Raw genomic sequence first — 24,324 nt, forward strand, 5'->3', positions numbered from 1 at the left:
TTTTTAGTAGAGACGGGGTTTCACCGTGTTAGCCAGGATGGTCTCGAACTCCTGACCTCGTGATCCGCCCGTCTCGGCCTCCCAAAGTGCTGGGATTACAGGCTTGAGCCACCGCGCCCGGCCAAGAAAATGTCTCAATTTCTATTTCTGTTTTTTTGTTTGTTTGTTTGTTTCGTTTGAGATGGAGTCTCACTCGTTGTCCAGGCTGGAGTGCAGTGGTGCGATCTCAGTTCACTGCAAGCTCTGCCTCCCGGGTTCACACCATTCTCCTGCCTCAGCCTCCCGAGCAGCTGGGACTACAGGCACTTACCACCACGTCCAGCTAATTTTTTATATTTTTATAGAGACAAGGTTTCACCATGTTAGCCACGATGGTCTCGATCTCCTGACCTCGTGATCCACCCGTCTCAGCCTCCCAAAGTGCTGGGATTACAGGCGTCAGCCACCGTGCCCGGCCTTTTGGTTTTTTTGTTTTGTTTTGTTTTGTTTTGTTTTAAAGCAAGTGATCTTTACATAGGGTCTTAGTCTGCTTGGGCTGCCATAATAAAATACCACAGACTGAGTGGCTTAAACAACAGAAATAAATTTTCTCAGAGTTCTGGAGGCTAAGAAGTTCAAGATCGCCGGGCGCGGTGGCTCACGCCTGTAATCCCAGCACTTTGGGAGGCCGAGGCGGGCGGATCACAAGGTCAGGAGATCGAGACCACGGTGAAACCCCGTCTCTACTAAAAATACAAAAAAAAAATTAGCCGGGCGTGGTGGCGGGCGCCTGTAGTCCCAGCTACTCAGGAGGCTGAGGCAGGAGAATGGCATAAACCCAGGAGGCGGAGCTTGCAGTGAGCCGAGATCGCGCCACTGCACTCCAGCCTGGGCGACAGAGCGAGACTCCATCTCAAAAAAAAAAAAAAAAAGAAGAAGTTCAAGATCAAGGTGCCAGACAATGCAGTTCCTGGTGAGGGCCCCCACTGGCTTGCAGACATGTCCTCCTGTGGTGGTCGGGGAGAAAGTGATCTGTCACTTTGCTGTGGTCACCATCATCTTCTTCTTCCTCCTCCTCCTTCCTCTTCTGCTCCCTCCCTTCTTCTTCACCCTCCCTCTTTCTTCCTCTACGGCATCAACACATGAATTTAGGGCAGAAGAAAGGAAGGTTGGATGACTCTGTGTCAAGTCATCCAACCTTTAGGGTTGAACCAAAAGACCCCAAACCCAAACTCTTCCTTCTTCTTCTTTCTTCTTTGCTCCTTCTCCTGCTCCTTCTCCTTCCTCTTTGACAGAGGCTTGCTTTGTTGCCCAGGCTGGAGTGCAATGGTGCAATCACAGCTCACTGCAGCCTCAAATTCCTGGGCTGAAGTGATCCTCCTGCCTCAGCCTCCCGAGCAGCTAGGACTAAGGCATGCACCACCACACCTGGCTAATTTTTAAAATATTTTTGTAGAGATGGAGTCTCACTGTGTTGCCCAGGCTGGTCTTGAACTCCTGGCCTCAAGCAGTCTTCCTGCCTCAGCCTCCTAAAGCACTGGGATGACAGGCATGAGTGCTGCACCTGCCAGTTGTTTCTTCCCATGAGGGCACTAACCTTCCTGTAGCTGAGCTCCACCTTCATGGCCACATAGAGGGCCCTAATGCCTCCCAAAGGCCCCATCTCTGGGTAGCATCACATTGAGGTTGAGGACTTCAACATACGAATTTAGGGGACACAGACGTTCAGTCTAGAACATGCAGTTAGCTTAAAACCAGCTACCTTACTGAATTTTTTTTTGTTTGTTTTTGAGATGGAGTCTCACTCTGTGGCCCACGCTAGAGTACAGTGGCGAGATCTCAGCTCACTGCAACCTCCGCCACCTGAGTTCAAGTGATTCTCCTGCCTCAGCCTCCCGAGTAGCTGGGATTACAGGTGCGTGCCACCACACTCGGCTAATTTTTGTATTTTTAGTAGAGACAGGGTCTCACCATGTTGGCCAGGCTGGTCTTGAATGCCTGACCTCAGGTGATCCACCCGCCTCGGCCTCCCAAAGTGCTGGGATTACAGGTGTGAGTCACCGCACCCGGCCAGCCAAGTTTTTTAATTAGTTCTAATAGTTTTTTGGTTGAATTTCTTGGGATTTCAGATTACACAATCATGTCACCTGAATATAAAAATAACGTTGCCTCCTTTCTTCCAATCCTTGGTTTTCTGTGTTATTTCTTTAATCAGGAGCTACAAAACCCTTCTGAAGAATAGAGGTGGTAGCAGGCATCCATATCTCACTCTAGATCTCAATGACAATGATTTTAAGATTTTACCATGTGGTTAGTCTTTATCTGTGTTTGATCCTTTGTCTTTATGAGGAGTTTTTAAAATTAGGAAGTGTTGGCCGGGCGCGGTGGCTCAAGCCTGTAATCCCAGCACTTTGGGAGGCCGAGACAGGCGGATCACGAGGTCAGGAGATCGAGACCATCCTGGCTAACACAGTGAAACCCCGTCTCTACTAAAAAATACAAAAAACTAGCCGGGCGAGGTGGCGGGCGCCTGTAGTCCCAGCTACTCGGGAGGCTGAGGCAGGAGAATGGCGTAGACCCAGGAGGCGGAGCTTGCAGTGAGCTGAGATCCGGCCACTGCACTCCAGCCTGGGCGACAGAGCGAGACTCCGTCTCCAAAAAAAAAAAAAAAAAAAAAATTAGGAAGTGTTGAATTTATCAAATGTTTTGGGCCCACATGAATATCGGTGCACGAGTTTTCTTTTTTTAATAGACGGATGAGATCTCCTTGTTGAACAATTTCCTGATGTGGAAACTGTTTGGTCAGGCTGGGTCTATGCTTTAACACACTGCTGGATTTTATTTGCTAATATTTTATCAAAATTTTAATGTATATTGTGTCCGGGTGATTTTGGCTTCAAATATCAGAAAACCCGACTCAAAGTGACTTAAGTGGGAAGGAGATCTGTTATCGCAGCAAGCGAGGAGGAAGAGGAGCAAGTCCGGGGTGGTGGGGGGGGGCCGGCGTGGGGGGTGCTGCCCGGTGCTTTCCTCTCTGCCGCCTTCGGGGTGTCTGCGGCTTCCCCCACTGTCACAAGATGCCTGCATGGTTCTTGGTGTCACACTCAGCCCCAGGAGTGCCCAGGGAGGAAGACATGGCCTCCCTCTGTGGACCCTCCGAGGGCAGAGGAACTTCTCCCTGAAGCCCCTCGAAGACCCCTGCCTGCCCCACCTGCCACCTGTGTCACCAGCCCATGGGTGTAGATTGGTCACTGCCAGGGGAGCAGGACTAACACGACCGCAGGAGCTGCCTGTGTCCTGCTCGCCTTGGAGCAGACCGGTGACGGTGCAGGTGCGCCCGCCATTGCGGGACATTTCTGCAAACTCAGGCTCCGACACGTGAGGGCGCCCACGTGGCTCTAACACCCTCTGGCCAGGCATCCCGGTCTATACCTTCTGGGGCCAGGATTAGCCAGCCTCCCCTGGAGCATGTGGCTTCACTGAGGAGACGATCACATGAGCCAAAGGGGACTCTGTAAGGACAGAGAGGTGAGGTGGATGGGCTGGGCCACCAACGTGGTCTGCAACATCTGTTCATGGAGAAAATCGGGCCGGGTTCAGCGGCTCACGCCTGTAATCCCAACACTTTGGGAGGCTGAGGAGGGCGGATTACCTGAGGTCAGGAGTTTGAGACCAGCCTGGCCAACATGGTGAAACCACGTCTCTACTAAAAATACAAAACTTAACCAGGTGTGGTGGCCCATGCCTGTAATCCCAGCTGCTAGAGAGGCAGAGGCACGAGAATCACTTGAACCCGGGAGACAGAGGTTGCAGTGAGCCAAGATTGTGCCATTGCACTCCAGTCTGGGCAATAAGAGCAAAACTCTGTCTCAAAAAAAAAAAAAAAAAAAAAAAAAAAAAAAAAAAAAAAACTCTTTTTTTCTTTTGAGACAGGATCTCTCTCGGTCACCCAGGGTGGAGTGCAGTGGCACAATTATAGCTCATTGCAGCCTTGATCTCCTAGCCTCAAGTGATCCTTCTGCCTCAGCCGCCCGAGGAGCTGGGACCGCAAGCACACACCACCACACCCAGCTAATTTTTTTATTATTATTAGAAGAGACAGGATCGCATTGGGATTACAGGCATGAGGCACCGCATCCAGTCATCACATCACTTTCTATACCCTGTCTTTATTAGATTTTGGCACATTCTAGCTTCTAAGATGCATGGGAAACCGGGTGTGGTGGCTCACACCTGTAATCCCATCACTTTGGGAGGCTGAGGTGGGAAGACTCCTTGAGCCTAGGAGTTCAAGACCAGACTGGGCAACATGGCAAAACCTCGTCTCTACTAAAAATACAAGACTTAGCAGGGCGCAGTGACTCATGCCTGTAATCTCAGCACTTTGGGAGGCTGAGGGGGGTGGATCACCTGAGGTCAGAAGTTCGAGACCAGCCTGACCAACATGGTGAAACCATCTCTACTAAAAATACGAAAATTAGCCGGGCATGGTGGCGGGCACCTGTAATCCCAGCTACTCAGGAGGCTGAGGCAGGAGAATTGCTCGAACTTGGGAGGTGGAGGTTGCAGTGAGCCGAGATTGCGCCACTGCAGTCCAGCTTGGGCAACAGAGCAAGACTCCGTGTAAAAAAAAAAAATTAGCCAGTGTGCTCCTGTAGTCCCAGCTATTTGGGAGAACTGCTTGAGCCCAGGAGGCAGAGGTTGCAGTGAGCTATGATCGTGCCACTGCACTTCAGCCTGGGCAACGGAGAGAGACTCTGTCTTAAAAAAAAAAAAAAAAAAAAAGGCCGGGCGCGGTGGCTCAAGCCTGTAATCCCAGCACTTTGGGAGGCCGAGACGGGCGGATCACAAGGTCAGGAGATCGAGACCATCCTGGCTAACACAATGAAACCCCGTCTCCACTAAAAATACAAAAAAATTAGCCGGGCGTGGTGGCGGCGCCTGTAGTCCCAGCTACTCGGGAGGCTGAGGCAGGAGAATGGCGGGAACCCGGGAGGCGGAGCTTGCAGTGAGCCGAGATCGCGCCACTGCACTCCAGCCTGGGCGACAGAGCGAGACTCCACCTCGAAAAAAAAAAAAAAAAAGGAAAGAGGCCAGGCACGGTGGCTCACGCCTGTACTCCCAGCACTTTGGGAGGCTGAGACGGGCAGATCACAAAGTCAGGAGATCGAGACCATCCTGGCTAACACAGTGAAACCCCGTCTCTACTAAAAATACAAAAAAATTAGGCCGGGTGCAGTGGCTCAAGCCTATAGTCCCAGCACTTTGGGAGGCCGAGATGGGCAGATCACGAGGTCAGGAGATCGAGACCATCCTGGCTAACACGGTGAAACCCCGTCTCTACTAAAAAATACAAGAAAACTAGCAGGGCGAGGTGGCGGGCGCCTGTAGTCCCAGCTACTCGGGAGGCTGAGGCAGGAGAATGGTGTAAACCAGGGAGGCAGAGCTTGCAGTGAGCCGAGATCCGGCCACTGCACTCCAGCCTGGGCAACAGAGCGAGACTCCATCTCAAAATAAATAAATAAATAAATTAATTAATTAATTAAAAAATAAAAAAATAAAAAAATTAGCTGGGCGTGGTGGTGGGCGCCTGTAGTCCCAGCTACTCTGGAGACTGAGGCAGGAAAATGGCGTGAACCCAGGAAGTGGAGCTTGCAGTGAGCCGAGATCGCACGACTGCACTCCAGCCTGGGCAACAGAGCAAGACTCTATCTCAAAAATACAGGAAAATTTCCATCCCTTTACGAGTTGGAGTAGCGTCTCGAGCCTAGGGCCCTTCAACAGTTCATTCTACTGTTATTGGTCTACTTATGTTTTCTCCCTTTTCTCAGGTCAACTTTGATCATTTATGTTTTGGTAGAAAATCATCCATTTTCTTTAGATCAAGTTGGTTTTCATAATGCTCTCTTAAAGCCTGTAACATCGTTCCTGTACTTTGTTATTCCCCCCGAGGTGCACTGGAGCTTTCCCCCTATGGCCAGCCACTACTCATGGCCAACCCCAGTCTGTTCTTGTTCTCTTCCTAATCAACAAAACCTTGACTGTGTATGGGACAGTGACGTGCGCAGCTGGAGTGGCACCCCCTGGCTTGGCTGTGTGTCCACATTCTGGGGGATTTCTGGGACGTCTTGCTTCTCTGATTAATTTTTCTCTTCTTTCTTTCCTTTCTGAAACACAGAAAGGAGCCCACAGGAGGAGCGGCCTCACCTCCACTGAGAGGCTGAAGGCACACCCTGGGGAGACACAGGTGGCAGGAGCCTGGCGTGGCCCCTGTGGCTGCGACCAGCCTCTAGGGAAAAAAGAAACAACTCTCAGAGGCGAACCCTAGCAGACACAATCTCTTTATTCCGTCCCAGGGATGTGTCAACTCTGTTTTTCCAAACCATCAGCTTTTTTGCTTTGTGAGTGATAACAATGTTTAATCTTTAGTCATTTACTACTCCTACTTTCTTTTTTTTTAAATTTTTTATTTTTTATTTTTGAGACAGAGCCTCACTCTGTCACCCAGGCTGGGGTGCAGTGGCGTGATCTCGGCTCACTGCAAGCTCCGCCTCCCAGGTTCACGCCATTCTCCTGCCTCTGCCTCCAGAGTAGCTGGGACTACAGGTGCCCGCCACCATATCCAGCTAATTTTTTGAATTCTTAGTGAGACAGGGTTTCACCATGTTAGCCAGGATGGTCTCGATCGCCTGATGTCATGATCCGCCAGCCTTGGCCTCCCAAAGTGCTGGGATTACAGGCGTGAGCCACTGCGCCCGGCCAACTCCTCCTACTATCTTCTGATTTGGTTAATTTTTGTGTGTATATATGCAGTAAAATCACTTAAGGTTACAGCATTTCCTTTGGTTATATTCTATAAATTTTATTTAATTTACTTCCTAGTTACATTTTAGGTAATATGCAACTTTTGTTTTTTGAGACAGGGTCTCGCTCATGTCCCAGGCTGAGGGTGCAGTGGCATGATCAGAGCTCACAGCAGCCCCCAACTCGTGACCTCAAACAACCCTCCTGCCTCGGCCTCCCAAAGTGCTGGGATTCCAGATATGGGGCAAGGGGCATGGAGCTCCATGCCCTCCCTGGGTCTACCACCCTCCAGGAGCATCCACACGCTCAGCTCTCCAGAAGCCCTGAACCCTGTCCTGTGGGGGTTTTGTGGAGGGTTCATTACATAGGCATGTCTGACAACTGTTTATTAATCTAAATGAACAAAAAGTGCATTATCTAAACCCAGCAAGGCCTGTATTTTCAGACTTTCTTGGCCTCTTTGTGTAGCATTCTTTCCTCCAAGGTACGAGGCAGAACCTTCTCTGGAATGAGGGTCTTCTGACCCACAGATGAGAGTCCTGCCTTGGACAGGTGAAAGGAGGACAGAAGGTCAGAGAAAGAGATTCTGTTTCCTGAGGTCTAAAGCGCCCCAGCATTGTAACACATGACCGTAACGAGGGTTATGGGAGTTAGGAGTCAAGAGCCCTGGACTAAAACCTGTATCTATATAATCCTCATCTCACAGTGCTGTTCACTAGTTCCACCCAAGCTTGCTGGCAGCTGACCAAGTCTCCTGTCAGTGTGCTCAGATAATCAGGGAGTCCCTCCATTTCATCTTCTTGGAGAATAGGCTTCTGACCTGCTGCCCACCAGCCTGGCTGCTCCCAACTCCTGGGAACTTCCTTCACTGCAAACATTTCCTGCAGCCCCACTGCTGGGTGGGATGCCTGGCTCCTGTCTCTGGGTCTTATCCGTCCTTGCTTTAATCCAGCAGTGTGCCGGCGCCGGCTGGCACGCCGCCTCTTCCCAACCCTGTCCACTAACTTCACTTCATCAGCGTGAAACCGGCCTTGGTGGGCGTAATTACACCAAGGAAATCAGCAAATGCTAAAATCAGGGCTCTTCCCCACCCGAGCGCTGCTTTAATCCCTCATTTTGTTGGCGCTTATCTTCCAGTGGCTTCCTGAGAAAGAGGTTGAATGGGCAAGAAAAACCTGTGAATATATTCCACAGCTGAAAATATCCTTATTGTACTCCCCAACCTGATTTTAGCTGAGCATAACATTCACATTTAGAATATTTTCCTTCAGTGGCCGGGCACGGTGGCTCATGCCTGTAATCCCAGCACTTTAGGAGGCCGAGGCAGGCAGATCGCTTGAGTAGTTCAGGAGTTCAAGACCAGCCTGGTCAACATGAAGAAACCCCATCTCTATTAAAAATACAAAAATTAGCCAGGTGTGGTGGCGCACACCTGTAATCCCAGCTACTCAGGAGGCGGAAGTATGAGAATTGACTGAACCCCAGAGGTGGAGATTGCAGTGAGCCGAGATTGCGCCACTGCACTCCAGCCTAGGCGACAAGAACACGACTTCATCTCAATAAATAAATAAATAAATAAATAAATAAATAAATAAATAAAATAATTGAATATTTTCCTTCAGGAAACAGCACCCTGCAGGGAGGGGAAGTCTTATGACCTTCAAAATTTGAGAGCCGCTCTTAACCTCCCAATGGCCTCTGTCTGCTGAACCAAGAAACCTGCAAAACTGCTGAGTAAACAACTGTGTGAGAACTGGATACCATTTCAGTCACACATGCTTGCTGAAGGCCGCTGATACGGTAATGCCTCCTGTACACATAGCAGACTCTGAAGACTGCTAAGAGAGTTTGGGTCTCCGCTGGTACAGGACCTCGGCAGCCTGTAAGGAGATGACTCCCGTGGAAGTCCCCACACAAGTGCACCCAGTGTGAACTGTGGAAGCATCAGCCCATGCTCAGGTCCACAGGTAAGATGGCCAGGAGCCCCTGCCCTTGAGGAAACTTGGGCCACAGAGCTGCTGGTGAAGGGCGCAGGTGAAGGTCTCACGTAGCCTGTGTGATTCAGGCAGAAGTGAGAAGGACAGGTGGGAACTCACCAGGCGGACGACAAGCTGAAGGACTCCCAGGGAGCAGATGCTTCAAGGCCCCAAAAGGCGAGGAGAAAGAAAAAAAAAAAAAGGCCGGGTGTGGTGGCTCATCCCTGTAATCCCAGCACCTTTGGGAGGTCAAGGCAGACGAATCGCTGGGCAACGTGGCGAAATCCTGTCTCTACAAAATATACAAAACTTAGCCAGGTGTGGTGGTGCAAGCCTGTAGTCCCAGCTACTCAGGAGGCTGAGGTGGGAGGATCACATGAGCCCGGGAGGTGGAGGCTGCAGTGAGCTGTGATCGTGCCACTGCACTCCAGCCTGGGCAACAGAGTGAGACCCTGTCTCAAAAGGCCAGGAGTGGAGGACAGGCCTTGGCCAGGAGGTTTGGCATGACTGGCAGGGGCCTCATAGGAAGACTGTTGGTGGGAGGAGCCTGCAGATAGATGGCTGCGGCAGACCACGGAGCTTAGCCTTCAGGATTGAGATCTGGGGATGACAGGCTCATGTGTGCTTGTTGCGGGGCGGGGAGCACAGGCACGAGAATGAGCCCAGGACTCAGCTCCCAGGCTCGGCTGGGCCTGTGGTGGGGCAGTCAACATGGATAAGGCCTGGGCTTCAGAGGAACTTGATGAACAGGAGCCGTGGTTACCATCTGTGCCCTGGCCTTCCTTCCCTTCAAAGGGTGTGTTCTGAGCTAAGGAGACCCACATGAAATCTGAGCGGGCTCCGAAGTCACCAGACACCTAGGGAAGTATGGAAGGCCGGGAAGGACACACACAGCCGGGTGAGCCCCGCAGGGAGCAGTGCGGGCTCAAGGCTTCCAGTCCTGGGGTTGCAGGCCAGTTCTCCAAGCAGGTGGTCCTGGAGGCAAGCTGGTTCTGAAAGTAGGTTCTGAAAACAGATCAGTCCAGGAAGCAAGCTCTGGAAGTAAAGAGATTCAGAAAGCAGGTTCGTTCTGGAAACAAGTTCTACAAACAGGTAGTTCTGAAAGCACGTGGGTTCCAGAGATAGGTGCTAGAAGGAGGTGGGTTCTGTATCGAGGTTCTGGAAGGAGGCGGGTTCTGGACGGAGGTTCTGGAAGGAGGCGGGTTCTGGACTGAGGTTCTGGAAGGAGGCGGATTCTGGAAGGAGGTTCTGGAAGGAGGCGGATTCTGGAAGGAGGTTCTGGAAGGAGGCGGGTTCTGGACGGAGGTTCTGGAAGGAGGCGGGTTCTGGACTGAGGTTCTGGAAGGCGGCGGATTCTAGAAGGCGGTTCTGGAAGGAGGCGAGTTATGGGCGGAGGTTCTGGAAGGAGGCGGATTCTGGAAGGAGGCGGGTTCTGGAGGCCGATTTTGGAAGCAGGACGCCACCGACAGGCGCACCTCGGACTGGGGCCAGGCCTGGAGCCTCCGCTCCGCGGGCAGAGAGAAGAAAGCAGGCATTGTCGGAGAACTCACACAAGCACTTGTCCCTAACAAAACCGTTTTTAAAAACCCCATTGTGAACATTTTTGGAACAAGCCTCTTAGAGGGTCCCGTTGCCGGGGTGACGGGACGAAACGGCGCGGCCTGGCAGACTCCTGGAGTCCCCGCAAAGGCAGCCCAGGAGCCGGGCGCGCCGAGGCCAGGTCCGCCCTGACTCTCAGCTTGGGACGTTCCGTAGAGTTTTTCCTCCGTTTCCCGAACTTCTCCCGCAAGCTCGGCGGCCGCTGCGGCGCATGCGCAGTACAACCTGCCAGCCGGCCGCGGTCGTTCAGGCCTCGGTTGCCAGGGGTTACCGTCCCTCGGGTGGGCGGGGCTGGCCGTCCAGAGCCCTCCTTCCTAGAGCTCTGGTTGGCTGATATAGCTGTCCGTCGAAGCGGCATTGCCGCCTATTGGGCAACGGCCTGCTTGGCACACCGGACCCGTGCCACGCCCAGCCGCGCAGCGGGCCACCCCCACCCAGGAGGGACAGTCGGGGACCGGCGCGGGCACTGAGTAGCCCGCGGCCCGGGTGGTGCGGGAGGCCCTGGTCCGGCTGCGGAGCGCTGCGCGAGAGGCTGACCCCGAAGGACCCCCCAGCGCGGCGGGCGCGGCGATGATCCTGGAGGAGAGGCCGGACGGCGCGGGCGCCGGCGAAGAGAGTCCACGGCTGCAGGTGCGCAGCACTGGCGCGGTGGCGGGAGGAGGGGCCCGGAATCCCGGCCCTTTCCTGCCCCCACTCGAAGCGCGTTCCGGGCAACCCCCTCCCACGTCTCACTCGGCCCGGACGCAGGCAGGGAAACTGAGGCCAGAGCCTGCGTCCCTCCTCCTCTGAGCTCTGTGCAGGTGCTTCCAGGCCACTCATGTGAGCCAGGAAATGCGGGGAGCCAAAGTCTGGATCATCCTCACCGCTGAAGCGGGTCGGGGGACGCCCTCCTCGTGGCCCCTTTCTGGGCGGGTGTGGGGCTGGGCTCTGTGAGCGCCCTCCCAACACCCGCCGTCGTGTTCCTTTGCGGCACCTATATAGCTTCCTTCCCTAGCTCGGTCCTCCCTCTGCACCGCTCAGGAACTGCGTGCCCATTGGGTGCACTGGTAGCAGCAGGCAGCGAAGCCTCCTGGGTATGGGAAATCGAGAGAGGTCTTCCCGGCTGTCCTCTCCTGACTTCCCAAACCTCCTCCCCTTCTGAAGTCCCTAACCCGGGGCGCTGACTGGGCAAGTGGGAGGGATGGGCAGGGCTATGGAGACCTGCTGAGTCTGTGCCCGGAAAGGAGGGGACGTCTGTGGGCCTTGCTCTGCAGTCCAGAGCCTGCGTGTTCCCTGCGGACCAGCTCGAGGCTGTCCCAGTGCTCCTGCCAGACCCTGGGCGCCCATGCCCATCGCGGGCTTTCAGCGGGGGGCTGCTCCTGCTCCTCACCCCAGGTGAGCCTTTGATAGCGCCTGGCCCTCCTCCCCTCTGGGACATCGGACTTCGTTGTCCCTGGTTCTACTCAGCTTCCGTGTCTGGACTCAGGTCTCTTAGAGGAGGAGGCGGTGCTATCAGCCAGGGCTTGGCTTCAGGTCACTGGGCTGCCGATGCTGACCATAGCCCTCAAGGACTCCCTTCCTGCCCACCCCTAGGCGTGCAAGAGGCTGCAGCACCTCCTGGGCACTGGAGGGAGAGGCAGCCTTTGCCCGAACCCTGTGAACTCACTCTGGCAGGGCGGCCATGCCTGCAGGTGGCCTGGGACAGCAAAGTTGTTTTGGGTGGAATGTTTGGGAGGCTGTACAAACAAGATGTCCCAGAGGGCTCTGGAGGTCACGCTTTTCAGGCTGGGGGCTGTGCCCGGGCTCTCTGTCCTGGCCCTCCCTGGGCTGTCACCTTGGAAAGTCGGGGAGAAGCTGTTTCCAGGCTGCCGCGTCTCTCGCAGTGTCCAGAAATGACCCGCAGTCAGGGTGCTGGGGAGGGGTCTGTGGGAGGTGGCCGGGGAGCGGAGGCAGGCCCTGTGTCACACACACACCACTCAGGCCGTCCTGCCATCTGGAAGGTCTTCCCTGATGCCTGCGGCCAGGCTGGAGTGAGGCCTGTTCCACCCCCATCAGGCTGGCCCCCAAACTGGCCCTAATGCTCAGAGTTCAGTGGGTCAGGGGTTGGTCATTCCTCCGCTTAGAGACCACACCTGGGCCTGAGGCCCTGTGGACGGGTCTGGGTGACTTGTATTTGCCCCGGGTATGATGAGAGTGTGCTTTCCGCGAGCGCTTACCTGGTGCCGGGTCCAGAGCCGCAGCTGGAGTCCTGCCATGGGTGCCTCCCAAGCCCTGGGCCTCAGCCCGTCTGAGGAACAGGGTGAGTAAGTGGCCAAGGCTGCCAAGCTGGTAAGGGGAGAAGCCTGGCACGGCCCAGGGCGGCCAACCCAGCTGCCGTCCCTCCCACAGGGGCTGCAGGGGCTCCCGGGGAGGACCACAGAGAACACAGCCTGGCTGTATGCAGGTCCTGTGGTTTCCTTGGGAGGTCAAGGGAGGCCAGTGAGAGAAGGGGGAGCGGACTGAGGAGGGAGAGCGTTGGAGCAGCAGATGGGCAGAGTGACTGTGCTCCCCTCGCCTGGTCTCCAGCATGCCGAGTGGGTCAGCCTGAGGTTCCCTGGCCTGGCTGGACAGCAGCACCCTCTGGGTGCTGGTTACAAACGGATTCCTAGGCCCCTGCCCAGGTAGATTGGGCTCCAGGAAGAGGGGTGCTCAGGAACCACCAGTGCCTGGGTGCCCCAGGGAGCATCAGAGAGAGTGGTGGTCCCTGGCGTGAGTGGCCAGTCTGTGATCCCTCTGGCGTGCGTGCTGCTTGTAGCCCCACGTCCCAGGAGACCCCTGTGCGCCAATGCCCATTGAATTCTGCTCCCTCATCAGTGGGGGGCAGAGATGGTGGGTCGGGTAGGTGCTAATGTGTCCGCCCTCCTGGGGCTTCCAGTTCTTGCATTCAGGTGAGACTTCAGTGGGGGCAGAGGAGAGGGATCCCTGAGATGGGTGGGTGTCAGCAGACAGGGTGCCCAGGGCCAGGGCTCTGAGGGGAAGAAGCTGGTTTGCTCCAGGTGGGTGGCCTCTGCCTGGGGACTGCCTGGTCCAGGGCCAGGGGATCCTGGGGGAGGGTGGAGGTCTGGTCCTGCTCTGATGTTTTGCTGTTCCCAGATCTGGGCTGGGATAACTGTCTCCACATTATGCCAGTCCCCAGGTCAGCCCCATTCTGGCCACGGCCACACTGTTTCCTCACTGGTAGAGGAGCCCCACTGTCAGGGTTTGGGGGCTGTTTCTCTGTTCTCCATCCCTCTCCATCGAGGCACGGCCAGGCCCTTCATGTGTGGCTGCCTCTCAGGACCCCCGCAGACCATAGCCTCTCTGTTCTTTCCTAATGCAAGGTGGAAATGGTCACAGTAGGGTGTCAGGGCACCGTGGGGGTGGTGGTCGGGGGGGCTCCAGGTCACCTTTGTCTCCAGAGGATGGGGAGGTTGTAGCAGGAGCAGGGGCTGAACACCTGTGTCCACGCCCCTTCTGCTGGGCACAACCTTCAGCCCAGTGTGGAAAGTGGGGCATGGGCCTCCCCCTCCAAGGTCTACCCAGCCTCAAAGGTCCAGCTCAGGTCTGCTCATCCCCATGTAGGCCAGGAAGTCACTTGACCAGCAGGGAGCACTGCAGGTGGGGAGGCCGAGGAACGGCCCAGGGCCACGGCAGGTGCCTGTGGGGCTCTGAGGGGCCAGGTTCCCCACAGCTCTCCTGGGGCCAGGAGGGGAGCAGGGACCTGGCTGGGTGTCTGATGCCCATTGCACAGCCAGAGCCCTTAAAGCCACTGGAGCCTTGCAGTGGGGCCTTTGCAGGGAGGGGGTGTAGTGCAGTGGGTGGCACGGGGGTCTCCTAGGTACTGGGCAGAGGCCCTCAAGGTGGTAGTGCGGGTGGGAAAGATAGGGATGGGAGGCGGGGGTGGGCAGGCCTCAAGTTCAGGGAGCTGCTCAGATCTGAGGCGCCCGTGCCTCTCCCACCTGTGGGCGTCTCCAGCCTGAGCCCCTGAAGCAGCTCTGGAGGGAATTTCTTTTCTGGAGGAGGCAGGAGTGGGAAACGGGAGCAGGATGAGGGTTCCCAAGTGCACACTGGCCCGTCCCCTGCTGGGTGGTGTCCACGGGGACAGAGCTGGGCTGGGGGGAGGCCAGCGTCCTGGGCCAGCACACCCTCCTCCCAGCCACCATGGCCTCTCTGCTTTGGCCCTTTAGCGCCTGTGTCCCTCCCCCCAGCCCCTAAGCACCGGCTCATCTTCAGTTCAGGGAGCTCCATCAGGCTCCCTCACCCCCAGCACTCAGCAGGAGACTGCTGGTGTGGGTGTACAGGGGATGGCACAGGTGTCCAGCAGACGGCGCAGGGTTTTGGGGGATGGCACAGGTGTCTGGTGGACGGCACGGGTGTCCAGGGAATGGCGTAGGAGTTTGGGGGATGGTGTGGGTTCCAGGGGACGGCGCGGGAGTTTGGGGGATGGTGTGGGTTCCAGGGGACGGTGTGGGAGTTTGGGGGATGGTGTGGGTTCCAGGGGACAGTGTGGGGGTTTGGGGACGGTGTGGGTTCCAGGGGATGGCGCGGGGGTTTGGGGGATGGTGTGGGTTCCAGGGGACGGCGCGGGGGTTTGGGGATGGTGTAGGTTCCAGGGGACGGCGTGGGAGTTTGGGGGATGGTGTGGGTTCCAGGGGACGGCGTGGGAGTTTGGGGGATGGTGTGGGTTCCAGGGGATGGCGCGGGAGTTTGGGGGATGGTGTGGGTTCCAGGGGATGGCGCGGGAGTTTGGGGGATGGTGTGGGTTCCAGGGGATGGCGTGGGAGTTTGGGGGATGGTGTGGGTTCCAGGGGACGGTGTGGGAGTTTGGGGGATGGTGTGGGTTCCAGGGGACAGTGTGGGGGTTTGGGGACGGTGTGGGTTCCAGGGGACGGGGCAGGGGTTTGGGGGATGGTGTGGGTTCCAGGGGATGGCGCGGGGGTTTGGGGGATGGTGTGGGTTCCAGGGGATGGCGCGGGGGTTTGGGGGATGGTGTGGGTTCCAGGGGACGGCACGGGGGTTTGGGGATGGTGTGGGTTCCAGGGAATGGTGCAGGGGTTTGGGGGGATGGTGTGGGTTCCGGGGGACAGTGCAGGGGTTTGGGGGATGGGGTGGGTTCCAGGGGACGGTGCCTTATTCTCCAGTCTCTGTCTCTGCCTTCCTATGGCCACTTCCATGTGGCTGTGTTCACATTTCCCATCTCTTATAAGGACCCTTGTCACTGCGATTAAGGACCCCCCCTACTCCAGGGTGGCCTCATCTTAACTCATTATATCTGCAAAGACCCTATTTCTAGACAAATTACACTCACATGTACTGGGAGTTAGGACTTGAACCTGTCTTTTGTGGGGACACAATTCACCCATAATAGATGGTCACCCACTCAGCTGGCTGCTGTGAGCTTGGGGGGCAGGACAAGCAGGCCTTCTGTCTAGGAAATCAAATCATTCCTGTATAATGGGAATAAACTAATTACAATGCAGACAAAGGTCTCATTCACATTAGCAAAAATAACTCTCTGTAGATATCTAGGGGAAACCCAGGAAAACACATGTGAGCTCTTTACGGGGAAGACGGAAAGGCCTGAGAGACGTGTGTGCGTGGAGACGGTGCCAGGTCCACAGAGGGGAAGACCCAGTGCCATGTGCACGTTGGCCCCATGAATCTGCAGCTTCATGCAGTATCGGGTCAGTTTCATGGTGGCAGGATTCATCTTCAGACACGACAAGGTCCTGAGACAGAAGAGGTCCTGTCTCCCGACGAGGGCGGGAAGCAGTCCCAGGAGCCACCAGAGGCCTTGTCTTGCTGCTGACTGGCAGAAATGGCCAGATGGCCGCACCCGACACAGACCAGGCTCACCCAAGGGCTGGGTGGGAGTCAGTGTCCCTGAGCATCGAGCCCTGAGCAGCACTGTGGGTCTCAAAGCATGGAAGGAGTGGGTGCTGGAGAGGCAAGCCAGCCGGCCCACGCCTGGGAGCCCACCCAGAGGACAGCCACAGGTAGCTGCAAAGAATCTTGTCGGGGTGGAGACCCAGGCATTCCCCCACAGCCATGGGGAAGAGCTGGGGGGAGGGGCGTGGTGAGAGGGAGGGACACATGAGGATCACACAGGCAGGACCCCAACACCACAAGGATGGGGTGGGCTGAGGCATGAAACTGGATCACCCTGGAGTGAAATTTAAGCCCCAGCAGATTCGCACCACTTAAGAAGACACAGGAGCCATGAAAGTCCAGAGGCGGCCCTGCCGGGCATGCCCTGCTCTTTCGCCATGGCTGGTGCTGGGCAGGGCCGTGGGGGTGCAATCTGTGGGTACAAGGCTCAGAGTCTCTTCTCTGTGGATGGGGAGTGCACAGGTGTGCGTTCACTTCGAGAACCATTCCCAAAGTCAGACCGCAGCCTCTGCACCCACCATCGGGGGCCAGTGGCTGCCCCCAGAGCCTCAGGGACGCTGTCCTTTGAGCCCGCACCTAAACCCACACGGGAATGGTTGGGAGGCGTGGGTGAATTGGATGGAAAAAAATTGGGAGGGGCAAGGGGGATCCAGAATGAAATCCGGAAGTGCAGAAGGAGACCCAGAAGAATCCTACTGTGAGGGGCAGCCCCCTGCAGGGCTCCTGGAGCCCTACTTGTCCAGGCTGCTTGGTGAGGCCCTGGCTCTTGGTGTCCTTGGCAGGTGCCAGCCTCCCCTCCCGACCCCCAGCACAAGTCAGCAGCATCCCCCCCACCACGTCCTTCTGCACTGACTGCCTCCTGGTCCTGCTCTGGCTGGGCCCATATTCACACTGGCTCTGTCCAGCCCCTCCCTGTGAGGTCAGCTCCAGCCCCAGCCCATGGTGGCCACCCCATTACCCTTGGGCAGGCTGCACTCCTCTCAGTGGCTGGCGAGGCACAGCCTGGTGCGGGCTCCACAGGGTCAGGCCGTGATCACCTGTGGCCTCTCTGCAGGGCTGTGACTCCCTGATGCAGATGCAGTGCGGCCAGCTGCAGAGCCGCAGGGCCCGGATTCACCAGCAGATTGACAAGGAGCTGCAGATGCGTACGGGCGCTGAGAACCTCTACAGGTGAGTGCCTGAGGCCACCCGGCCCCAGGAGCAGGGCTGACCTGGGTGAGGGGGCAGAACAGCCACCCAGGCAGGTGTCTGCCCCATGGCCAGGTCAGGGAGACAGGTGCATGAGCAGATGGGTCCTGGGGGGCACGCAGTACACGTGATGCCCAGCCATGACCCTCACAGACCTGCCTTCACGGACTCTGTGCTGGGCCGGGAGTGCCAGGAAACCAGTGTCCCTGCCGGGTGTGCAGCTTGGGAAGCCCCAGCAGTGCACGTGGGGGCTTCTCAGAAGAGCCATGGTTGAGGCTGAGCTGTGGCAGGTGACGGTGCATCCCAAGGTTGGGGACCTGGGAGAGGGGTGGAAGACCCGAGCTGCCTGTTTCTCAGAGCACGCCGCGTGTGAGCCGCACGTGTGTGTGTGAGTGCAACTTCAGTACCCTTAGCACCTGCTGCCTCCCTGCCCCCATCCTGGCCTTCCTTGGGGACCCCTGGTCCCTTTGCCGGGCCCTGATGCAGGCACAGAGAGGGGTGTGGCTCTCACCCACCATCCGAGGAAGTGGTGTTTGAATGCTGTCGAGGGCTGTATGAGCCCCAAAGAAAGCCATGGCGCTGAGGGAGGTGCCCGCAGGCCAGAGTCAGAACATGCAGGTGCTGGGGTCAGGGGTGATGAACTGTAGTGGGTATCACCTGTGAGCCCCCGGATGCCACTGCTGCACCTGCCCCACCCATGGGGGACAGACCCCGTCAGCGACATCCTCTGCAGGGTGGGCTCGGAGCTCCGACAGATCAACTGGCAGGAGGGTGGCAGTGGGCATGGGGCCTTTGGCTCTACCTTGGGGCTGGGCTTTCAACTGCCACGGCCTCCCTCAGAGCCACCAGCAACAACCGGGTGAGAGAGACAGTCGCCCTGGAGCTGAGCTACGTCAACTCCAACCTGCAGCTGCTGAAGGAGGAGCTGGAGGAGCTCAGCGGTGGCGTGGACCCTGGCCAGCATGGGAGGTGCGGATGGGGGCCGGGACAGCGCGCACGCGTGCGTGTGTGTGCACGTGCTTCTGGAGCGGTTTAGGATGGTGGGGGGGTGCGCAGGTGCAAGGACACCCCCCAGGACACAGGCGCACGTGTGCACCCATGAGGGAGGGAGGCACCCTGTGCCACAGAGCCCTAGGAGTGGACCCCCGGCTGCCGTGTACAGCAGGGTTTGGCCTTACAGTCTGAAGTCGATGCTTCTGGTTGTAGTGAAGCTGTTACTGTCCCCATGATCCCCCTGGGCCTGAAGGAGACCAAGGAGCTGGACTGGTCTACACCACTGAAGGTAGGCACTGGCCTACGAGCTCTGAGGGACACGGCCCTGCCCTGGGACCAAGGGGGTCTTGGAGGCTTCCTGGTCCAGCTGTCTCATTGAACAGATAGGGAAACTGAGGCCCAGAGGGAGGGAGGGCTGAAAGGGACACCAGGGACCTGGCAGAAGTGGCCACAGAGACCCAGCCTCTGCTGCATTCAGGGCCCGCTCTGGTGCCTGCGCCGCAGGCTGGGGCTGATCCCATAGAGTGGGTATGAACACATGGCCTGCCCTCGGACAGGCAATGCCCTAAGAGGATGGGGCCTGGAAGCCCCAGCCGGGGCACAGGGTCCAGATTCGCCCACAGAGGGCACCACCGGCTTGGGACCACACACCCAGCACTGACTCATGAGGGTCCTGGAGAGGGCTCAGACCCCAGAACAGACTGGCACTGCCCGGCAGGGCCCTGCAGGAGCCACTGACTGTGTTCAGTGTTGGAGTCACTGAGTGGCAGATGGCACCTGCCTCCCGGCCATGGGGATGAATAAGGAAACGCACATAAAAGTAGCGCTGAGTCTCCAGGCGCCACCTCTGTGAGGGGAAACCCCAGGGCCAGAGGGGCTCCAAGCTGCATCAACCCACCAGGTCCCTCCGTACAGTTGGCCCCAGCCCTTCTCTGGGGCTTCTCCTGAGGGGCCCAGGGCCCCCACCCTGCATGGCAGCCAGCCTGCTGTGCGACACAGCCCTCCTCCACCATAAGTCTTTCCCCACCGTGGGTTGGGACACCTCAGGGAAGGAGGCCAGGCACAGGGGTACTGTGGATGCCAACACCTGCCCCCCATCAGGAGCTGATCTCGGTGCACTTTGGAGAGGACGGCGCTTCCTACGAGGCAGAAATCAGAGAGCTGGAGGCCCTGCGGCAGGTGTGTGGTTCCCCCGCCCGCCCACCCTCCTGCAGTCCTGGGAGACACATGCAGAGGCTGAGGCTTAAGTCAGGAACAGACGGCGGAGCTCAGTGTGGACGTCTGGAGGATGTGGGGAGACGGGCGCACCAAGGACCCTGTGTGTGCAGACCCAGCCGGGGCATGTCGAGGGGCTGGCAGGTGGCCCCGGTGCCACACGCTGCTGGCCTTTGGGAGTTTCGGCTGCCCAGGGCGCCGCTGGCTTTGCCTCCCCGCCCCCCATGGTGCTGATGCCCACGGGACTTCCCAGGGCAGTGTGTGTGAGTGGGATGGACCAGGGCGGTGGGGCCCAGCGGCTCCTGCCCTGCAGGCCATGCGGACCCCCAGCCGGAATGAGGCGGGCCTGGAGCTGCTCACAGCCTACTATAACCAGCTGTGCTTCCTGGATGCGCGCTTCCTCACCCCTGCCAGGAGCCTCGGGCTCTTCTTCCACTGGTAGGGGCTCTGCGGGCGGGGGCACCCTGGGGAGGGGAGGCCTGGCCGCGGGAACTGTGGGAACTCCGCCCAGCCTGACCCGACACTGCAGGTACGACTCGCTTACTGGGGTCCCGGCCCAGCAGCGCGCCCTGGCCTTCGAGAAGGGCAGCGTTCTCTTCAACATCGGCGCCCTCCACACGCAGATTGGGGCGCGCCAGAACCGCTCCTGCGCCGAGGGTGCCCACCGCGCTGTGGAGGCCTTCCAGAGGGCCGCTGGTGAGGGCGGCCCGGGCCGCGGGGCGGCAGGGTGTGGTGCCAGGGTGTTGCAGAGCCCCTTCTGCAGGGCAGGAGCTGGGGGGTGGTTAGGACGTCAGTCCCTCAGGTAGGGGGGCTGAGCACATCGGGCCCATGCGTGTCCCAGGAGCAGCCCTAGCTGGCTTCCCTGAGTGCTGCATGGGGCAGAGATGGGCAGGTCAGGGCCCTGCCTGTGTGAGCACCCCTCCCTCCGCAGGGACCTTCAGCCTCCTGAGGGAGAACTTCTCCCATGCGCCGAGCCCAGACATGAGCCCTGCGTCCCTCTGCGCACTGGAGCAGCTCATGGTGGCCCAGGCCCAGGAATGTGTGTTTGAGGGTCTCTCACCCCCTGCCTCCATGGCCCCCCAAGACTGCCTGGCCCAGCTGCGTCTGGCGCAGGAGGCTGCCCAGGTGAGCTCGGGCACCCGTGTCAGGGTGCAGGGGGTGGGGCCGAGCTGGGGCCAGAGCCCAGGTCCAGGCAAGCGTGAGCTCTCCCGCCTCCTTCCTTGTGTGTCAGCCCCAAGCCGGCTGTTGTCCTGCTCTCTGGGGGGCTGGTCAGGAACCTGGGCGCCCAAGCCTCTGCCTCCAGGGAATGGCATGAAGCGGCAGGAACTGGGGTGCCAGGGAGGCTGCTGGGATGGTGGTCGGAGCGGGTGGAGGCTGGGTAGGGAGAGGCAGTCACCACCGGAGAGCGGGAGGCCCTCGCGTGCCTGCCATGTCCACTGGCAGGTGGCAGCCGAGTACAGACTAGTGCACCAGACCATGGCCCAGCCACCCGTCCACGACTACATGCCCGTCTCCTGGACTGCCCTGGTGCATGTCAAGGCCGAGTACTTCCGCTCCCTGGCCCACTACCACGTAGCCATGGCCCTCTGCGACGGCTCCCGTGAGTGCCCACCGCACTTGCCCATGATGCTGCAAAAGCCCCCCGCTCAGGGCTCATGGCCTCTCTGTCCCCCAGCAGCGACCGAGGGAGAGCTCCCCACACACGAGCAGGTCTTCCTCCAGCCCCCCACCTCCTGCAAGCCCCAAGGCCCTGTGCTGCCACAGGAGCTGGAGGAGCGCAGGCAGCTTGGTAAGGCGCCCATGGATGGAGGGCCCTGGGGGCTCAGGTGGTCACCAACAGTGGCAGGGTGTCCCCCACCACACTCACGCTGTTTGCCACCTGGTGTCCCCATGCTAACGAGTTGGGCCACCTACCTATCCCTGGATGCCCTGTGCCTGATGGGTGACGGTCCAGCACAGGGGCCCCAGGAGTGCTGGCAGCCTCTGAGCAGGAGGGAGACCCCTGGGAGCAGCTTGTCCCTGGCCCCTGCTCTGTATGAGGCAGAGCCCTCCTGCACAGCCAGCTCCTCACCCCTGTGGCATACGCCTACAGCAAAAGTGGCTGTGATGAGCCCCACAGCCCTGGCTTTGCCCACTCCTTCTGCCACGTCCCAGGGCCCACAGGCCCACATGGTATGTGACGTCCCAGTGCCCCGCGTACAGGCAAGGCACACCTGAAGCGCGCCATCCTGGGGCAGGAGGAGGCGCTGCGGCTGCACGCCCTGTGCCGCGTCCTGCGAGAGGTGGACCTGCTGCGGGCTGTGGTCGCCCAGACGCTGCAGCGCTCACTGGCCAAGTATGCGGAGCTTGACCGTGAGGATGACTTCTGTGAGACTGCCGAGGCCCCAGACATCCAGCGTGAGCAGCCAGGGCCTGTGTGGGTGGCTGCATCCCCGGCCAGGGTGGGGGCCTTCGTCCTGGAGAAAGGGAGGCTGATTGCCTTAAAGATGCAATCGCCACGATGAATTCAACAGCAGTAGCACTTTCCAGGCCGCAATCTCAGGCCCACAGAGCTGCCGGGCCCTTCAGGGGCCTGGGGGATGGCCACGCCCCTCAGCCCCTCCCTCCCTGCACTGGCCTACCCTGAGGGGAAGCCCACAGACCCGGGACAGGCACACCTGGGACTTCAGGGAGGGATTCTGGGAGCCACTTGTGGCAGAGGAGGCTATGTGTTCAGGGCACCTGGGGCAGCTCCCCCCGCCATTGCAGTGCGGCCAGGCCAGGAGGTCAGAGGCAGGGCCTGTGTGCGCTCGGGGTCATGCCCTGCGCCCTGGAAAATCCCCGGGGCAGGTCTCCACAGGCTCCCAGCTTAGCTCTGCTCTTCCGCCCTCTCAGCTAAGACCCACCAGAAGCCAGAGGCCAGGACGCCGCGCCTGTCCCCGGGGAAGGGGCCTGACATCTTCCATCGGCTGGTGAGCACACCCGTCCCCAGACACCCCCAGCACGGGCAGCTCGGGCTGCGTGGCTCTGACCAGCACGTGGCCTCAGGCCGTTGATGGCGGTCCAGCCCTGCCCACCCTCCTTGTGGAACCCCACGGCGTCCCTCGGTGCACAGGTTGGATGGACGTGCTGATTAGGCGGGGTCTCCTCAGTGTATGACCCAGTTGGGCCTCTGACCTCTGAGCCCCCGCCAGGGGCCCCTGTCTGTGTTCTCAGCCAAGAACCGGTGGCGGCTGGCGGGGCCCGTCCACCTGACCCGAGGAGACGGTGGCTTCGGCCTCACGCTGCGGGGAGACTCGCCTGTCCTCATCGCTGCTGTCGTTCCAGGGAGCCAGGCCGCGGTAAGGGCCCCACCGGCCCCCTGAGGCTGAGTCCCCAGTGCCAGGCAGGGTGTCCTGTCCCCGCCTCACCATCCAAGTCTCCCCACAGGCGGCCGGCCTGAAGGAGGGTGACTACATTGTGTCAGTGAACGGGCAGCCGTGCAGGTGGTGGAGACACGCAGAGGTGGTGGCGGAGCTGAAGGCTGCGGGAGAGGCGGGTGCCAGCCTGCAGGTGGTGTCAGTGCTGCCCAGCTCTAGGCTGCCCACCTTGGTGAGCCCTGGGGGCCCCGGAGGGGTGGTCCCCAGCCTGCTGTCCCCACCCTGGCCCTGGGCGTGCCCTGGATGCTTGAGCAGCATTGGGAAGGGGAGGTGGGGCTGCGGGTAACCCTCCCCGGGCCGCCTCCTGGGCAGGGGCCACCTGTGCTGTGGCCTCCATCTGAGGGCTCCTGCCCTGACCCCGAGGATGCTGAGCCCACCCCTCACTGGGCCTCTGTATCCTCAGACTGGAGGCTTCTGGGCCAGGTGCTCCATCCCAGAAGTTTCATCTACCCAGCATGGTTGAACCAGGGTTGGGTGAAACCCGTGGGGCCCCTACTATGTGGTCACCCTGATGGGAGCCCCCAAACAAGCCCCCGTGTGCCAGCCCCTTCCAGGTGGTTCTCACCCCTCCCAGACTGGCTGCAGGTGGGGACAGGCCAGCAGTGGCTGACCACAGTCTATCTCTGTCCCTGCTACAGGGGGACCGCCGACCCGCCCTGCTGGGCCCCAGGGGGCTTCTAAGCAGCCAGAGGGAGCATGGCTGCAAGACCCCGGCATCCACGTGGGCCAGCCCCCGGCCCCTCCTCAGCTGGAGCCGAAAAGCCCAGCAGGGCAAGCCTGGAGGCTGCTCCCAGCCCCGTGCCCCAGTGAAGCCAGCTCTGCCCTCATCCTCGAAGTGCCCAGGGTGGCTGTGAGGGCCAGGCTCCCTGCACACCTCAGCCCTGGCTCCAGCTGGTGGGAAGCACCAAGCATGCCCTCCCCACCCAGAGGACCTCTGGGCAATGCCTGCCCCGCCTCATGCCAGAGGCTGCCTCGGGCACCTGCCTGCCCATTAAAGACTATGGTCAGACCTGTCTGAGCCCAGTGATGGGAGCTGTGGCCTCTTCACCCACACACAGGAAGGGTGCCAGTCCCTCTGCCGGTCTGAGGTCAGCTTCCTGGGGCTGCCCCACCCTGAGGGCTCCTCACAGGAGGTGCTCCTCACAGCCATCACGTCTGTGCCCCCGGGCTCTGTCCACCCTGCTGCTGCCCTGGGCACAGACCCTGAGGTCTCAGTCCTGCCTCCGGCCAAGTTTCTGCCTGGTGCCCAGTGACTCCTGCTGGGCACCCCTTCGCTCGCTGCCCCT

General features: G+C 59.0%; 1 protein-coding gene across 14 annotated transcripts; it reads left to right on the forward strand.

Annotated features, from left to right (window-relative positions):
- Positions 1-10,803: 10,803 nt before the first annotated feature.
- On the forward strand, positions 10,804-24,051 carry RHPN1 (rhophilin Rho GTPase binding protein 1). 14 transcript variants are annotated; one of them, XR_012416706.1, is made up of 15 exons: positions 10,804-10,988; positions 17,299-17,414; positions 18,273-18,401; positions 18,639-18,714; positions 19,527-19,604; positions 19,954-20,078; positions 20,170-20,336; positions 20,572-20,765; positions 21,084-21,240; positions 21,316-21,429; positions 21,829-22,037; positions 22,515-22,591; positions 22,814-22,960; positions 23,049-23,210; positions 23,677-24,051. XR_012416706.1 is itself a non-coding variant. In XM_005564229.4 (15 exons), exons 1-15 carry the CDS (start codon positions 10,929-10,931, stop codon positions 23,890-23,892), a joined length of 2,013 nt encoding a protein of 670 aa, XP_005564286.2. In that variant the 5' UTR covers positions 10,804-10,928; the 3' UTR covers positions 23,893-24,051. The 14 variants fall into 14 exon arrangements, 5 of the variants coding, with proteins under 5 accessions (XP_005564286.2, XP_005564287.2, XP_005564285.2 ...); XR_012416704.1 differs by having other exon boundaries at positions 21,843-22,081; XR_012416707.1 differs by having other exon boundaries at positions 21,319-21,429.
- Positions 24,052-24,324: the final 273 nt, after the last annotated feature.

The sequence above is a fragment of the Macaca fascicularis genome, chromosome 8 (assembly GCF_037993035.2).
Source record: "Macaca fascicularis isolate 582-1 chromosome 8, T2T-MFA8v1.1".
NCBI classification, from domain to species: domain Eukaryota; kingdom Metazoa; phylum Chordata; class Mammalia; order Primates; family Cercopithecidae; genus Macaca; species Macaca fascicularis.

What these genes read in the sequence shown, in the direction of transcription:
- RHPN1 (XM_005564228.5), top strand. Translation starts at nt 10,929, where the DNA reads ATGATCCTGGAGGAGAGGCCGGACGGCGCGGGCGCCGGCGAAGAGAGT. An exon ending in AAGAGAGTCCACGGCTGCAG is followed by an intron (nt 10,989 to 17,298) that starts GTGCGCAGCACT and finishes GCCTCTCTGCAG; the next exon opens with GGCTGTGACTCCCTGATGCA. An exon ending in GGCCTTCCAGAGGGCCGCTG is followed by an intron (nt 20,337 to 20,571) that starts GTGAGGGCGGCC and finishes CTCCCTCCGCAG; the next exon opens with GGACCTTCAGCCTCCTGAGG.